Source organism: Dendrobium catenatum, unplaced genomic scaffold (assembly GCF_001605985.2).
Source record: "Dendrobium catenatum unplaced genomic scaffold, ASM160598v2 fragScaff_scaffold_133, whole genome shotgun sequence".
NCBI lineage: Eukaryota > Viridiplantae > Streptophyta > Magnoliopsida > Asparagales > Orchidaceae > Dendrobium > Dendrobium catenatum.
In genome coordinates this window covers 7473758-7490724 of record NW_021318595.1, presented here as the reverse complement: position 1 = coordinate 7490724, position 16967 = coordinate 7473758, and the positions used below count along the sequence as shown (strand labels likewise).

Below are 16967 nucleotides of genomic sequence, written 5' to 3'. Positions count from 1 at the left end.
AAAAGATCATTTAGGTACTTTGATTAAATTGGATGTAGTAAAAGTTAAAATAATCAAATCTTAATTTAAATATCAATTAAAAAAGCTTAAAAGGTCACTTTAAGAAATTATTTGATTAGAAGTAAAATGAGTATAAAATAAAATGATCCTAAAATTTTTGAAAAATTTGATGTTTTATTGAATGAAAAAGAAATGCAAAAATAAAGCTTAATAATAGTATAAAACAGTTTACCTCATTTTTGAGATAAAGAATTCTCGCCCAATTTTGAGTGAAAATTGTTTATATCGCAAGCAAGCTCAGCCACAACCGGTTGTCGCCATCGATCACCACCTATCGCTGACCACTGCCGCCACCGACCACCACCCACTATATATCTTATAAACTTAAAATGCTAGATATCAAATGTGATTTGGAGAATAATGAGGAATGTTGAAGTGATTTGATTAATAATTTTTTTAATAAAAATATATATCAAATGATTGGATCAACATGAAATATTTTTATTTCAAAAATTATAATCAAATAAAAATATGACAGATCTAAAAAATGTATATCAGTCATGCCTCAAACAACAAAGAAGATCAGCAAGCAGTGATGTAGCATAAACAGCAATCTTTCAGAAAAAAAAACATATCAGCAAATCATCAGGCCATTAGCAAGAATATATACATTTATAATCCACATTCAAAACAAAATTCATTGTAAGACACTTAGCCATACATCATTGAGAGATTTTTACCGAGGTAAGATTTGGAATCCTGTCATCTTGGCCCTGAGAGCTCAATCGGTTCAATGACAAATGAAGAAGCTTCATTGATGTCATCATGGAATCTGGATAAACTGCAAGAAGTGCCCTGCAACACCTCATGCGATTCTTCTACTTGTTGTTCAGCTGGTCTGGCTTTTTCAAGAGCCTTCACCACTTCACACATCGTTGGTCGGATGCTTGGATTGGATTGGGTGCACAAAAGAATCACTTCTACTGCATTCTCCAGTTCAGCTGCAATGAAGAAGCCATTGAGCTTCCTGTCCACCATACTGTGTAACCTTTTCTCTTCATACAACTCTCTCACCTGTACCAATTAGACTAATGAGTCATACAAACCGCCATTGACGTCAAGAATACATCAATGAATGTGCATCAAACAGAATGTTACGCCTCAGCCCAAGCCGGCCTAGGAGGGGCCGGTTTAGACATATAGGAGGCGGACTAAGCCGCCTCCTCTAAACCCCACCGCCTGATCAAATGGGCCCCACTTCCTTGGGCGGTAATAGGAGAGAGAGAGGGAGGACGGTTTAAGCAAGAAGAGGGGGATTTGAAATTAATTTATATTAGGAAGCTTTGTATTTAAAGAACATGAGAGGGTAGGGTTAGGACATGCATGATTATTGTCTCTCTTGGAGTTCTCTTTGATGTTTTGGGCTCTAGACTTCTGGTCTAGAGATTGGGAGAGAACAAACCTCCTCTCGAAATGAAGATTAATTGTATCTCTGTTTCGTTCTTCCTTTGCTTTGATTTCTACAAGATTATCTATTGTTTTTTATTGTTTCCACCAACGTTCTTCTCTTTTTTTGTCACTGTTTTACGGATTATTGTTAGGTTTGCTTGTGAACTCAAGTATTTCCCGTTAGGGTTACTTGCGAACTCAAGTATTTCCTACCACAAAATAATCAGCAGTTTTATTAATGAAAATTTTATTAAGTACATCAAACAAAATAATCACAAGTTTATATTCTGAGAATAGTACTTACCCACTCAAGGATGACCCCCTTCTGGGTGTTGCCATTTCCAGAACATAGCGTTTTCTGTCCAGTTATCATTTCTAACAATAGAACGCCAAATCCAAAGACATCAGTTTTCTCTGAAGATTGGCCAGTTGATAGATATTCTGGTGCTATGTGTCCTACAGTTCCTCTCACTGCTGTAGTGACATGAGAATCCCTCCTATCTAAAAGCTTTGCCAGCCCAAAATCTCCTACAATGGCTTCATAGTTTTCATCAAGTAGAATATTGGCAGCTTTAACATCTCTGTGAATGATTCTAGGATTGCATTGTTCGTGCAAGTAAAGCAATCCACGAGCAGCCCCAAGTGCAATCCGCATTCGTTTGTTCCAGTCCAAAGATGGTACTCCATTATTATGATCTGTTTAAAATAATACAAAATTATGAAGAAAAAAGAATCATGGACTACTTCATTACGGTTGATACTGAGCGAGTTTGAGCAAATCAGTCTTAGGCTTCGTTTGGGACAGCTTTTTTACTACTTCTTAAAGCAATTTTCTATTATAAAAATTTTAATTTTTGTACTAAAAAGTTATTTTATGCAGTAAGAAAGCCGTTCCAAATGAAGCCTTAATTTCAAATCGAAGGTTTCAATTTATAGTCAAAAGTGATGAATTTAGAATAAACTTTCAAATTGATTTGATCCAAGCCTCTTAATTTTAATGTACTAAAAATACATCAAACCCCCTGTTCGCCTAGAAAATGGAATGAGCACAACCAAATCAATCGAATTTCTTTTTCGTTTTTAACTAAGATTACATGTCATTTGTTTGAATTGGATTTATCATTCTTTGCAGTTTTTATACGAGTTAAAAAAAGTTATTTAAGATTAACTTCTTGCAAAAAGTAATTGTTTATTCATGTTAAATCTGCATTATGACATCTAAATCCTAAATCATCCAACATCAAAATGAGAAGCAAATATGAAACATTTTCATCTTCGCAGTTTGACATACATAAGATAACATTTTAGTCGAACAATTAATTTGCATAGATTTGAAAGCAACCATTCAAAGTCTTGAATTCAAATACCACACAATTTAAATCCAATTTGCAGCAGAAAAGTTGAAAATTGTCAAAGAAACAAACCTCTTAGCCGATCAGCAACACTCCCATTTGGCATATACGGATAGATAAGTAGTCTATCATTTGATGTCATACAGAAACCATACAAGCATAAGACATTCCTATGCAATGCTAATCCAATCATCTCAACTTCTGTTTGGAACTGTACTTCCCCAGTAAAGTTGGGATCTTTCAACCTTTTTACAGCAACAACAGTTCCATTTCTGAGAACTCCTTTATAAACCACCCCAAATCCGCCTTGGCCAAGAATGTTCTTGGTACTAAAATTATCAGTAGCAACCTGCAGCTCCCGAAATGAGAACCTCTTCAATTGACCCATTCCAAATTCATATTTTTTGTCTGTGACAATTTAGTTATCAACCTCACACTTCGTCTTAGGAAAAAAACTTTATTTGTTGAGTGAAACATACCAGCAGAAGCAAAAGGCAATCGCCATCGGCATCGATGTAGCCAGCAAAAAAGCATAAGTACAAAAAGTATCAAAACGCAGATGACACTCAAAGAGACTGCAACAGCTAAATGATGGTTGCTGGATTTTCCTGAAGTGATGGGTTCTACAAATGGAGTAGATATAGTTAAGTAGGAAAAATGAATTTATGTATAAGGATCAACTGATAGCAAAATACCATTGACTACTACAGAGCCATTTGCACATCCACGTGTTGTAGATGAATTGCATAGAAAATAGTTTCCTGCAACACTGAAGTATGATAATCTCAAGTTCTCAAATAAGAAGCAATAATAGTATCTCAAGATACAAGAACACATAAGTTTCTACCGTTCAACTATATTATCAGTTTAACCAACCTATAGTCTTTTGCAGAAATCATTGGGATTGGGCCACTTAGATTATTGAAAGACAAATCTCTGTCACAAATTGTTTCCATGAGTTACATATAAGCAGTGAAATACTTAGTTAAGCTGAGGAATCGACACAGCACATACAGGAAAGTAAGGCCAGCAAGCTGTGCAACAGCTTCAGGTATAGGGCCAGAAAAATTATTCCTATCAAGTCGCCTGTATAGGAAAAATAAATAGCATTATGGCATGTGAATGATAAATCAACCAAGAGAACCTAATTGAAGTACAAGTTTCTTACAAGTAACCTAGGTGAGTCAGAAGTCCAAGGGATCCAGGAATTTGACCAGCAAATTGATTATCAGATAGGTCTAGAGTCTTGAGCTGTGATAACTTCCCAATCTCAACAGGAAGAGGACCTGTTATTTTGTTGTTCTGCAAAAGCCTGGGATAAAAAAGAAATAGAAACGTAATGATGTAACTTCTGAGCGCTTACCAAACTTTTAAACTTAAGGGCATCTCCAACCGAAAAGTCATTTTTCACTCTAAAATGCAGTAAACTTCAAAATATCGTGATTCATCTCCAATCGAACTGCATTTCTTTCTTCTTTCGTGCGCTTCTTGCGAAGATAACCATCTCGCTCCTTTTTCGCGCTCTTCTCCTCTTTCGCGCTCTTATTCGACAAATTCCGCAACTCAATTTTTTGGCGTAGGTGAACAGTCCGACGCCAATATTGGAGTCACACTGTTCACCTACCGAATTTTGGTGTGACATTTGGAGTTCGAATGTAGCGAACGGCGGACGAAATACGGTGGTATGCAGTTCAGTTGGAGATGATCAAAGAACTTGGAGTTGCAAATTTATAGTTTCATAATTTTGAGCATAATTCCTAGGTCCTGGTTGTACATTACAAACTCGTACAATTTCTCATCCAATGACATTTTGTTTGTTGAATTGTTTCACATGATAGGACAAAAGAGCTATTCAAACTTCAAGGAATGTAAATACAAATAAAAGAACAAACCCTGTTGTTCATTTCTGATGATTTCAGAAGGAAAGTCTTAGATTATATCCAATTCAGTGGAAACTTAGGGGCCGTTTCATATCCTATTTTAGGCAGGATGTATCTAAGATTTAGCTCAAATTCTGTCAAATAGAATGTTGGCATTTTTATGATCTACTTCTTTGATAAAGCTCGTTTAATTAAGCCCTGTTATTGGTTAAATATATGATTTATTAAATTCCACCATTGCGTTTAATGGATTTAAGGATCTCCCATCTCAAACATTTAAAATCCTAAAATAAATAGTCAAATAGTTAATCAAGAGTTAACAAGATTTAACAGTTGGAATGCCCAATAGTTTTCAGGTTTTAATCCTCTTGAGATATTTAGAAGATTTACTAAATCCTGTTTGGAATGCCCAAATAGCCTCATTGATTTTCCACTAAGATGAGAAAATAAAAGTGGATAGCTATCCTTAACCAACAGTAAACATTTCTTAAAATTTCAAGCAATTATAAACAACAGAATAGTTTCAAGACAGAATTGGGAGACTCACATGGTCTGAAGGTGGCTTAGGTTTCCCACACTCGCCGATAGCGTACCCGACAAGCCATTATTAGCCATATCCCTGCCATACCTCAGAAAATTCACATGAAATCCGAAAGGAAGAACCATGTTTTGCTCAAAACAATAGTACATTCTAATTCAATATGATCAGTCAAGCCTCGGATGAAGAATTACAGAGAAATAACGAGGCCATTGGGCGAGCATCCGACCATCGTCCACGTACAAGGATCCACGGAATTAATGTCCCATCCGCCCATGACCCCGGTCTCATCCCTCATCATGCTCTTCATCAACATCAACGCCACCACTGTGATCGGAAAAATAAATCTCAAAGTATAATAAGACAACGCAGCATTTAGGGATCAATAAAATGGCACCTTCGCTGTTGACGCCCTTGGGGGAGAGAGGAGGGTCAGTCGAAAGCACGAGATGCAGCAACGAGGAGAAAACCACCGCCAAGAGTAAGAGATCCGGCAGCCACTGCGCCATTGGGGGCTGAATCAAGCAGGGTTCTCTTCTTCGGTACAGAAAGCCCGAGGCTTGCATATACGAATGATGCCGGCAACGATTGCACCATTATCGTCATAAATAAAAAACTGAGTTTGCAGGAAAAGTAATTGTTGGCTTCTTTGAATCTCGAAAGCTCCGAGGACTTAAAATATCGAGCAAGTGGTCGGGAACAGAGCGAAGCAGGCGAAATTAATGAAGTCTTCTCGGCAGTTGTGGAGCTGGAGAGAGAGAGAGAGAGGGAGAAGCAGCGAAATAGCGAATGGAGTTCAGTAGGACTGCTGGTAGCCATGTCGCGCCCAAAGCCCACAAGAGGGCATCGGCCGATCGAACCATTAATTGTAGTGCGAGAGCTTGCTTCTTATGGGGTTCCGGATCGTTCCAAGGAGTCCATGTCCATAGAGGGTAGGGCGGCAAACGAATCGGGTCGAGCTGAGTATATGAGTGTCATTTAATATCAGTTTGTTCAAGTTTGGTTCATATTTGTTCGAGATTTATTGTTTGGGTTCATGTTTAGTTCATTTAAATTAATGAGTGTTTATGTTCAATTCATGTTCGTTCGTTTAGTGCTTATCGAGCTTGTTCGCGAACATATTTAACGAATTTTTTTAACTATCAAACAAACACGTTCATGAACATATCTATGAACGAACACATTTTTAATAAAAGTAATTGTCTATTTATTAATTCTATAGTCAAATATTAATTATTTTTATCGAGCTTATTCACGAGTTCAAAATCGAAAGCTTGTTCACGAACTTCAAATGATGTTGTTCGCGAACATAAATGAGCCTAAAGCATTAGTGTTCAAATTTGTTTATTTAAGAATCAAGTATTTAAAATATTGTTCAAGTTTGTTTATTTAGTTAATTAAACGATCACAAACGAGCTTTAATCGAACCGAACAACGAGTAGCTCGTCGAACGTTTGGTTCGCATGCAGCCCTAATAGATGGAAAATATTTTCATTTTTGTCTAATTATTAAATAAAAGTTGATATAAAAACAAGCTAAAATTTTAGTGGCTTAGAATAAAGCGATATATATATATATATATATATACTCCTTCAAGAATTTCAATCAATATATATTTACCTCACTAACATAAATAATTACAAGATAGTAGAGTTTGAGAGAGAATTTATTGCCTTAATTTTCAATAATGATTCACATAAAATTAAGAAATTAGAAAATAAAACACATGCATGATGTATAATTTTTTTATGAAGATATAAAAAAAGTTTTAATATCTAGATCAATAAAAATTAATTGTATTGAAGAGTCATATATTATAAAGGGCTACCACTATTTTAAATATATTAGAAAAGTTTTGCGTACAATGTAAAAGATTCGATCTCCCGTGAATATCTCTTATAGTGCTGATGAATAGAGTCTAGGTGTTTTTTGGCGTGGATATTGTAAGATAGTAGTTAGGTAGTCTCTCACATTAGTGAAGGGAGTGGATTGGATAAGCATGATGTCAAAAGGTGCTAGGAGGTGATTGGGTAGGCCTTACTCTTGAAGGAGAGAAAATTATGTGACCTTGAATTCAATAAGTGGCCGAAGGTGATAAGGGCAGTTACTCTCATAGAAGGAGAGAAAACTATGAGAGCTAGAGTAATAGGTGATTGAAGATAGAACAAAAAATCTCTCTTTTGGAAGGAAGGGAAATTGAGTGACATAGAATCACTAAGTGTAAAGGTTATTAGGGTAGAATATAGTCTTGTTGCATCCTAGAACATATGCGACGGTAGAGAGATAAAGAGCTTATCGTCCTAGCTTTGAATGCAGATTCAACATGCATACAGATAAAGATAGAGGGGTGCAAGAGTTATAAGATACCATAATTTTTACGTAAAAATTTCTAAAAAGGGAGAAAAATCACGAGGCATTGCCCAATTAACGTGAATCTACTAGTGTTTGTTGTGAATTATAAATGAAGCCATTTCTCGAGGGAAGGCGTTGGCTCAATGCACAAAATATACATTATACAGAGCACTTTACATGGTTGGGGTTGGATAAATCCAATGTCTTGAGAGATGTTCTGAAGAGATATTGGCATGTTCATTTGGTTGATAGAACTATATTTGGTTGACAAAGGTCGAAATGACTGTAGCTAGCAAGTGATGGAAGTCGAATGGACCTTAGTTGAGACTTGGGCGACGGTGGTCGGGTGGATTGTAGTTAGCAAACGATGAAGGTTGGGAGGGATCGTAATTGGCTGGTGAAGGAGGTAAGATGGACTGTAGTTGGTTGTGACAGGGGTTAGAGGGATCGTAGTAGACGAGCGATGAAGGTCGAAGGGACCATCGTTGGATGGGCAATGGTGGTTAGAGTTATCGTAGTCAACGGGCAACGAAGGTTGAATGGACCATAGTTGGATGGGTGACGATGGTTGGAGAGACAGTAGTAGGCGAGCAACGGAGGTCGAAGTGTCCATAATCGGTGGGCTACAATGATCGAAGGGACCATAATCAGGGACTATAATCAGCAAGCAACAGTGATTAGAGGGACTATAGATGACGGGTGATGGAGTTTGGACGAAGACTCGGCAGTGGTTGCCGAACAAAGGTTTGATGGCAATGGTTGGGCATAGGTCAACTAGGGCAACCTGGTAGCGAGGGTTTACCGACAATGGTGTCGGGGTGGAGCTCTGTGATGTTTCAAGCCTCAAAGCTCTCTTGAGCATCTATCCCATGGCCTAAACCTCTAAAAGTAGAAGACCCCCTTACATGTGGGAGGTAGGGGTCTATTTATAAATTTTTTAGACTAACAAGTTTTGTAAATATGGAGAAGATCAAAGACAAATTCGGAATGCTCCATTAGGTGGTCCATATCGATTCATTTAATAATAGAGTGTTCATGCATCACTTAAGTGCCTTAATTAGGGGTGTCAATATTGGACCCGACCTGAAAACCTGACCCGAACCCGATCCAAAAATTTCGGGTTTGGGTTGATCCGAACCCGAAACGGATCGGGTTCAATAATTTGACCCATTTCAAAAATCGGGTTGGGTTCGGGTTGACCCGTCAACCCGAAATTGACCCGAAAATGACCCGTTTTTGACCCGAGAACCCGAGATTGACCCAGGAACCCAAGATTGACCCGTTTTCGGCCCGTTCTTGACCCGAAAAAAGGAGTTTGGCCCATTTTTGGACCCAAAAACTAGCAGGTTTTTATCCGAATCGGGTCATTCGGGTCGGGTTCGGGTCCGGAAAACTGACCCGTTTACAGAAACGGGTCGGGTTCGGGTTGACCCGAATAGTACCGAGTCAGTTTCGGGTTCGACCCGAACCCAACCCGTGACCCGAAATTGACACCCCTAGCCTTAATGATGTCAAAATTAAGTGCCTTTGGACTTGTTGGATTTGAGCATAAACATGTCATATTTGGATATCATTTTATCATCCAACTTATACTTTGAAGTTTCCAAATATGCTTCCTTCCCTTGATTTGGGCCCACTTGGACTTAGATTTGACTTATTTTGATGTCACTCGGTTCGTCTCACTGAGAATTTCTATTTGATTATAAATTTGCTAAAATTGGAGTCCGGATGATCTCGCATGAAATTAAAAAAAAAATTACTTGAATATTCCTCTAGCTTCGTGCCCGGAGTTCGGATGGTCCTGCCTATTTTGATTGGTTGGTGATAAGAAAATACAACTCATAAGAAGGTTTAATGAACCCACTTTGGCAAGGGCTAGCTCAGGCGATTGGATGCAATTTGAGGCTATGTCATAGTGATATGAGCCATTGTTGCCAATATCTTCAATCAACATCTTTAGAAGTTGTTTAGGGTTTAAATCACAGAGATTTTGAAAGACATCGTTATGATATTAGCCGAAAGAGTAATTATTCTTAGAAAACAATAAGAAAACTATTCCAAACAAAGCAAAAAATGTGTAAAAATAGTCCATCTTTGCATTCCAACAAACAGTCGCTTAAATTAGAAGATTATTTTATTTCTTACCATCCCACATAACCTATCGATGGAATTATCTCTCAAATAACTGATATTTTTAAGTTATAAAAAACTTAAATATTAAACAAATATTGGATTTAGATCAAATAAAATAAGACATTCAATATTGAGCCTCTCTAGCTGGAGAAATTATTATGTGCCGAATCCAAATGCATTCGAACTCTAATGAAATTGCGCCATGCATGTCGTCTGCACACAGTAGTGTGTACATCTTGTACATAGTGCATAATTTGTACACACTACTGTGATATAGCATAATTTCTTTGGAGTTCAGATGCGAGCTACATTTGACTTTCCCATATAATAATTTCTCCTTTTACTGAGGAGTACTTGGAAATCTATGCGACCTCCAATCGACCAAATCACTTCATGAAATTTTTTTTTTGTCATTGATATGCGTGTTGATTAAATTGAGGCATTTATTAAAAGCTATTAATTATCATTAACTTTAGTGTTTGTTTTTAAACATAGATTCTGTAAGTACTGAGTTTTATTACAAATATTTTTGAAGTTCAATCTCCCACGCAGAAAGTCTGCATTAACTCTAATTAATTGAATTAGCATGCATTAATTGCGTTTAGCAAATAATTAAAAATTCAAATAGTCTAATCGATGCAAAAGCCAAAGCTGGATTTATATTAACAATATAAAAAAAAATTAACAATATTTATCCTTAGGGCTAAAGTGCTTCATAGTCAGTGCTGATATATAATTGTTCATTTCATAAACTTGGTATGAGAGCCAAATCAGATTCTAATTTTTTTTTTGCAAATCAAGCCCATAAATTCATCCCAAAATTTCAAATCTCACATAAAATCAAATTCAAAATATCAAAAATAGACATTGATACGTCATCTCAAAATCATCTTGATTGGCACGAATCTCGAGGCAAAATCAGTTCGGAAACTTCAAAAATTAAATTTCAGGATCATATGAACTCCGATTTCAGCGATCTTATAGTCAAACTGAGCGTCTCGGAAATACGAACCCAACGACACCAAGATCAACCCAATCCGAGCCCAAATGAGTCATAATTGATTTCATGGTAAAATTACTTTTATTAACACTCAGTTGCCTTGTCATAATTGGAATCTCATTATGGATTATGATACGGACCCACCGATGCTTTGTTTGATTGGTGGACGAGTATGGTTGGGAATCTCCCAACCTGTGTTCGATTCCCTCTGAGCGACAATGCCTCTTAAGTGGGGTCCCAATAAGTGCGGGCCAGGAGGTTATGTAGAAGTAGGTGCCTCTTTCACGTCAGCCGAGGGATTAGTCACACCACAATGTGCCTCACACAAGCTGAGGTGAAAGCAGGTAGATACCCCCGTTACTAAAAAAACTTATGATACGGTCACAATTAATAAATTAGACTTTTTTAGCATTTTTTTACCTATTACAATGATTGAAACACGTGCTAAATTCATTGTAGCAGTGCAGCAGTTTAGAAAATGCTGCAAATCCGCTGTATTTGCAAACGATGCAAACGGCTCACCCAACGCTCTTTGAACTATTGTGTTATATCCAGTTTTTGGAGGCAGTAGCTTTAACAATGGTTTTAGCATATACAATTCTAGCTTGTCTTGATATGTTGGTTGGGGGAGCTTTACCTATTAAGCAAGAGATTTTGGATTTGATGTTTACATATGTGTTGTAAGTATGTATGAGCTTGTCTTAATTGGATCAAGTGTCCAAAAAATAAATTATAAATTATGTTTATCAGACGACTAGCTAGCATGGATGGGTTGAAAGTTGTATACTTATATGTATTTTGCCCATGTAACATACTGTGTATTGGTGTATGTGTGGTGGTTTACAACATATATAGTCGATTATTAAAGCTTTATAGAGGGATTGATAAGGAATGAAGAAATACTATATATATATACTCCATATCACATGTAGAATGCATAGGGGTGTCAAAATTGGGTTTTGGGTCGGGTTCGGATCAAATTCGGAACTGACTCGAGTTCATACAACTAGGCCCTAACCCGAACCAGTTATGTAAACGGGTTAGAAATTTAGACCCGGACCCGACCCGTCGTGTTACCGGGTTGACACGACTAGACACGGTTGACGATAGCGGGACGGCGCACAATGGGGCTCGCGACGCTACACAGGCAGCCTTGGTCGGGCGCGGGCAGCTCGGACACGACGCAGGGGGCCGGGCTTAAGCAGTGCGGCCAGCTCATTTCAAACCAATTTTCGGGTCAACTCGAACCCGACCCATTTTAAAATCGGGTCGGATCTAACTCAAAATTTTTGGATCGGATTCGAGTCGTCGTGTTTTCATGTCGTGTCAAATATTGACACCCCAAAGAATACATGATGGATGCAGCTTAAAGGCGCCTTGCTTGTAGTTTTTGGTGTGATGTAGAAGGTGTGGCATTGGAGTATGAGACTATATTAAGATTTCATTTTGGAGGGTTTTCTTACTGTTTTATATTAAAGAATGCACATAATTATTTTCGTTACTTACAAAGAAAATTTGTACTAGAAATTTACTTTCTATAATAGCTTTACAAAAAAATTTTCTCTACAGCTATTTTATAAAATAGTAAAAAAATGATCCCAAAAGAAGCTTAAGCAGTAAGTTAACATAAATATGTCTTTAGATCGATAGTGAGTTGAGTAAGGATGGATACGTAAAGGTTCCACGTACAATAACTGGGAGGACAAAGCTCATGTAGGATTGCTCATGAATAGGAATTGCAAGAGTATGGAGCAGTATGGGTGGGTAATCTATGATGATAAATTTGTATATTGTTAAAAAATTGCTAAGTTTGCATTACATTTTATTAATAGGCAAGATTTCAACGAGTGACAAGAAGTTGAGGAATAGGAATTTAGCTCTAAAATCTTTATGCTGCAAGCTAAGAATAACGAGAAGAAAAATGGGAAAGAAGAAGATGGTTGAAGCAATAGATGATAAAGAGCAAGAGATAGATTAAGCTTTCATTTGGGACGGTTTTTTTTATTATTTTATAAAGCTATTTTTTAGTAAAAAAAATCTGGAAAGCAGGAAAAAAAATAGTGATCTAAAGATGCCTAAAATGAAAGAGAAATTATTATGCGTAGAGTCCGTACGTAGGGCTAGCTACATCCCGACTCCCTTATACATACTATGAAGATTTGTACACTATGTGTGTAAAATTTATACACATATATACTGTGCACACAGTTTTATTCACACTGTACACAAATGTACATAATATGTGTACATACATTCATACATAACATAGAGTCAGGATGTAGCTTTATGTTCGAACTCTGCATGTAATAATCTCTCTGAACAAAGCTTAAATTAAATTTTAATAAAAAATTTCTTTCTCACCTTGAAGTCAAACAACAACTCCGCCGTATCAAGCCAAAGGGACTTTTCTCACTTAATTAAGATGCCTAGTACGTTGACCACGTCGACCGAAATTGCAGAGCAGCTTCAATATGCTTTGAATATTAAAAATAAATACTTCTATCCTTTGCCCATCACCATGCCACCAATCATATATCCACCCACTCTCTTTGTCTATATAAGGAGCCCTTGGCTAACAAAAGCAACCAACCTCGACTAGCTTCTTTCACTTGTTAGCTTTTCAGAAAGCAAAAGTAGCATAGTCGCCATGGCTTCTCTCTCCAATTCCAGCTCACTATTCCTTGCTCTCTCCCTTCTATCCTTGCTTGCTTGCTCTGCTCAAGCCCAACTCTCTTCAAACTTCTACGCTAAAACTTGCCCAAACCTGCAATCCATTGTGAGCTCTTCCATGGCGCAAGCGGTGGCCAAAGAGCCGCGCATGGCTGCCTCCATTCTCCGCCTATTCTTCCATGACTGCTTCGTTAATGTATGATATATAATTGCACATAATCTTATACTTATATAATCATTACTTATGTTCTTCAACTGATTAATATAGTATATCTTTGTGTTACTAATTTCAGGGTTGTGATGGTTCGATTCTTCTTGATGACACAGCAACATTAACGGGAGAAAAAAATGCATTCCCAAACAAAAATTCAGCGAGAGGATTTGAAGTCATTGATGCCATTAAGTCCAGCGTCGAGGCCTCCTGCAACGCAACGGTGTCCTGTGCTGATATTCTCGCTCTTGCTTCTCGCGATGGTGTTGTTAAGCTCGGCGGGCCAACTTGGACTGTAGCTCTTGGCCGGAGAGACGCCACCACAGCCAGCCAAAGCACGGCGAACAGCGATCTCCCGGGCCCGGCGTCGAGCCTCTCCACCCTCATCTCCAAGTTCGCCTCGAAGGGTCTGAATGCGCGTGACATGACGGCGCTCTCCGGCGCGCACACCATAGGACAAGCACAGTGCCAATTCTTTCGCTCTCGCATCTACAACGACGGCAACATCAACGCCGGCTTTGCCACCCTTCGACAGGGAAGCTGCCCACAAACTTCCGGCGGAGATAGCAACTTGGCGCCGCTGGACGTACAAAGCCCGAACAAGTTTGGAGCTGAGTACTACCAGAACTTGCTCGGCTCTCGAGGCCTGCTGCATTCAGATCAAGAGCTCTTCAATAATGGAACTCAGGATGCTTTGGTGAGGCAGTACAGCCAAAACAGGAATCTTTTCTTCAGCGATTTTGCTGCTGCGATGATAAAGATGGGAGCTATTACTCCACTCACTGGAGCCAATGGAGAGATACGTTTGAATTGCAGGAAGATTAATTAACTCCTGATTTCTGATTTATACTACATAGAATTTGGCTCGTCAACTGAGCAACTTTCTTATTATGTAATTTTTTAGTTGAATTTGTGCGGGGGACCCGAAAAATTGTATTCTGATCATTCATAATAAGGATGTTTAGTAATCAAGCTGATCGTTAATTTACCTGATCTCGATCTTTTTTTTTTTTTTTGGTGGTTTAGGACAAATTTAAACACACAACACATAGCAAGTCTCAATTTCAAGATCTCTTAATTGATAGTCAAAGTTTCCAACCAACATATTAAGATGAGCCGCATGATCTCGTTCTTAGACCATCTCCAACCGAAAAACTCATTTTCCGCTCCAAAATTCAGTAACACTTAAAAATGCACTAATTCATCTGTAACTGAACCCTATTTCTTAACCTCGCGCTCTGCCTCCGCTTTCTCTGTTTCCAGAAAAAAATATATTTCATGAATAGTGCGAGATATCATGAACAGTGCGATGATCGGAGTCGCACTGTTCACAAATACGAGAATGAAGTATGTTTTGTTGTTTGATTGGTCAAAAATTGGTTGAATATGGCCTAAATAATTACATGCAGCATGCATGAAGAAAGGCTAATGCAGCAGTCGCATGCAGTTAATTGGCAACTCATGTTGAAAGTCAATACGCGTTATATGTTACTAAATATTCTCAACAGATATTCTTTTTTATGGCCACTCAAGACAAAATATTATTTTTATATAGATTTCTACTTAAAAAAATAACATATGCTGTCAGATAATCCTCACACGCCTCTTTGGAACACTTTTTAGGGTTTTATAGGATCAATATTTGATATGCATTTCACAAGAAATTATGAAGATAGTTTCTAACTTAATAATTGTAAAGGTGAAATTAATTCATATATATATTTTAAATACTCTAAAAATAAGGCTGGTAAATTTAGCCAGATCAATTTGTTTATTATTTTTAATTTTAGCAAATAAGCAATTAAGACGACTCAATGATGCATGTAATATTAATGTTTAATCTGAATGTAGATGATGAGTATAAATCAAATATTTATATGTATAATGAAAATTTTCTAAAGTTATTTGAGAAACCGAACCAACATCAAATTTTATATGATTATAATTAAAAAATAGAATTCTAATAAGTTAAATTTGATTTGTTCATGTTAACACAATCATAAATTTGTTAAGACAGTCAAATCTCATTCCAAGTTCCCTTCTCTCTCTCTAAATTTTATAACCTTAATATATGATAGAATTTCATTCAAAAAGAATATATTTTTCATAAAAAAGGAGAAAAAAGTGACGAGACACTCTCTTTCATGTGTTTTCATTTAACATAACATACCAAGTTTTTCAGGTACTTCAATTCATGCATCAAAATTAGTTCCAAAATAAAATAAAATTACTACTATAAATGCTTAACAATTTCTTTTTCTCAATCTTCAACGAATATAATATTTTCAACACAAGAAATCACTTTACAAAACACATCTTCCATATACAACTTTTTTTTTTTGGACATTTAGGCTAATCAAGGCAGACTCACACATACATTGCATACACAAGTCTTGAACCCATGATCTCTTAGTTGATAGTCTAAGCTTTCAACCAACAGACTAAGATGATCTATTTTTCTTTCATGTGTTTTCATTTAACATATGCCACAAAATTAGTTCCAAAAGAAAATAAAATTACTACTAGAAATGCTTAACAACTTATTTTTCTCAATCTTCAGCGATTACAATATTTTCAATAGAAGAAATTACTTCACAAAACACATCTTCAATATACAACTTTATTTCTTTTGGACATTTAGGCTAATCAAGGCAGACTCACACATACATTGCATACACAAGTCTTGAACCCATGATCTCTTAGTTGATAGTCTAAGCTTTCAACCAACAGACTAAGATGATCTATTTTTCTTTCATGTGTTTTCATTTAACATAACATACAAAGTGTTTTAAGTACTCCAATTCATGCCTCAAAATTGGTTCCAAAAGAAAATAAAATTACTATTAGAAATGCTTAATGATTTCTTTTTCTCAATCTTCAACGATTACATTAATATTTTCAACACAAGAAATCACATAACAAAACACATCTTTCAGACACACTTTGTTGGAATAAGAAGACTTTTAGAATGAGAGAAGACTAAAGAGATAAAAGAGAATATAAGAGGCTAGTAAGGCTAATAAGAAGATGTAAGAGGAAGAAAGAGGCTACAACTTTTATTTCATGTTTACTTGATACAAATTCAAATATATCACCATTATTTATACAAATAGTATCTCATTAGGATTGTGCCAACATAATTCAATTTAATGGTTACAAATGACTCTCTAAAATACTCTTATATCTCTATCATAAATGACATTAAATATTATTCTAGACTTTTCGAAAAAATTATTTTAGAATAAGTTTTTAGCATCTTCTATAACCGATTATTCTAGATTATGTGCTCCAATCAAAATCCTAACTCGTTAGCTCCATTGTAGTTCCTGACAGGACTTGCCACCAATATGTCTTTGGTTTCTCCTGTGCCATACCTCTCATC

General features: G+C 36.7%; 2 protein-coding genes across 2 annotated transcripts in view; one reads left to right on the top strand and one right to left on the bottom strand.

Annotated features, from left to right (window-relative positions):
- Window positions 1-598: 598 nt before the first annotated feature.
- LOC110096931 (probable LRR receptor-like serine/threonine-protein kinase At5g45780) lies at window positions 599-6078 on the bottom strand. The gene is made up of 11 exons (XM_020823088.2): window positions 5617-6078; window positions 5414-5546; window positions 5229-5300; window positions 3970-4113; window positions 3816-3887; window positions 3678-3737; window positions 3497-3570; window positions 3281-3424; window positions 2874-3209; window positions 1754-2145; window positions 599-1074 (listed from the first exon to the last, which is right to left on the bottom strand). Exons 1-11 carry the CDS (start codon window positions 5783-5785, stop codon window positions 763-765), a joined length of 1908 nt encoding a protein of 635 aa, XP_020678747.1. The 5' UTR covers window positions 5786-6078; the 3' UTR covers window positions 599-762.
- A 7228-nt stretch (window positions 6079-13306) lies between these two features.
- LOC110096933 (peroxidase P7) overlaps window positions 13307-16967 on the top strand; it is a 29584-nt gene continuing 25923 nt past the window's right edge. Inside the window, exons 1-2 of the mRNA XM_020823092.2 lie at window positions 13307-13570; window positions 13668-14401. Coding sequence (XP_020678751.1) covers window positions 13352-13570; window positions 13668-14401 — 953 coding nt within the window. The 5' untranslated portion in view covers window positions 13307-13351. The remainder of the gene's footprint in view (window positions 13571-13667; window positions 14402-16967) is intronic.

Coding starts and splice junctions, on each gene's coding strand:
- LOC110096931 (XM_020823088.2), bottom strand. CDS start 5,785: ATGCAAGCCTCGGGCTTTCTGTACCGAAGAAGAGAACCCTGCTTGATT. Junction 5,301..5,413: donor AATGGCCTCGTTATTTCTCT/GTAATTCTTCAT, acceptor GAGGTATGGCAG/GGATATGGCTAATAATGGCT. Junction 3,425..3,496: donor TGGCTCTGTAGTAGTCAATG/GTATTTTGCTAT, acceptor CTCCATTTGTAG/AACCCATCACTTCAGGAAAA.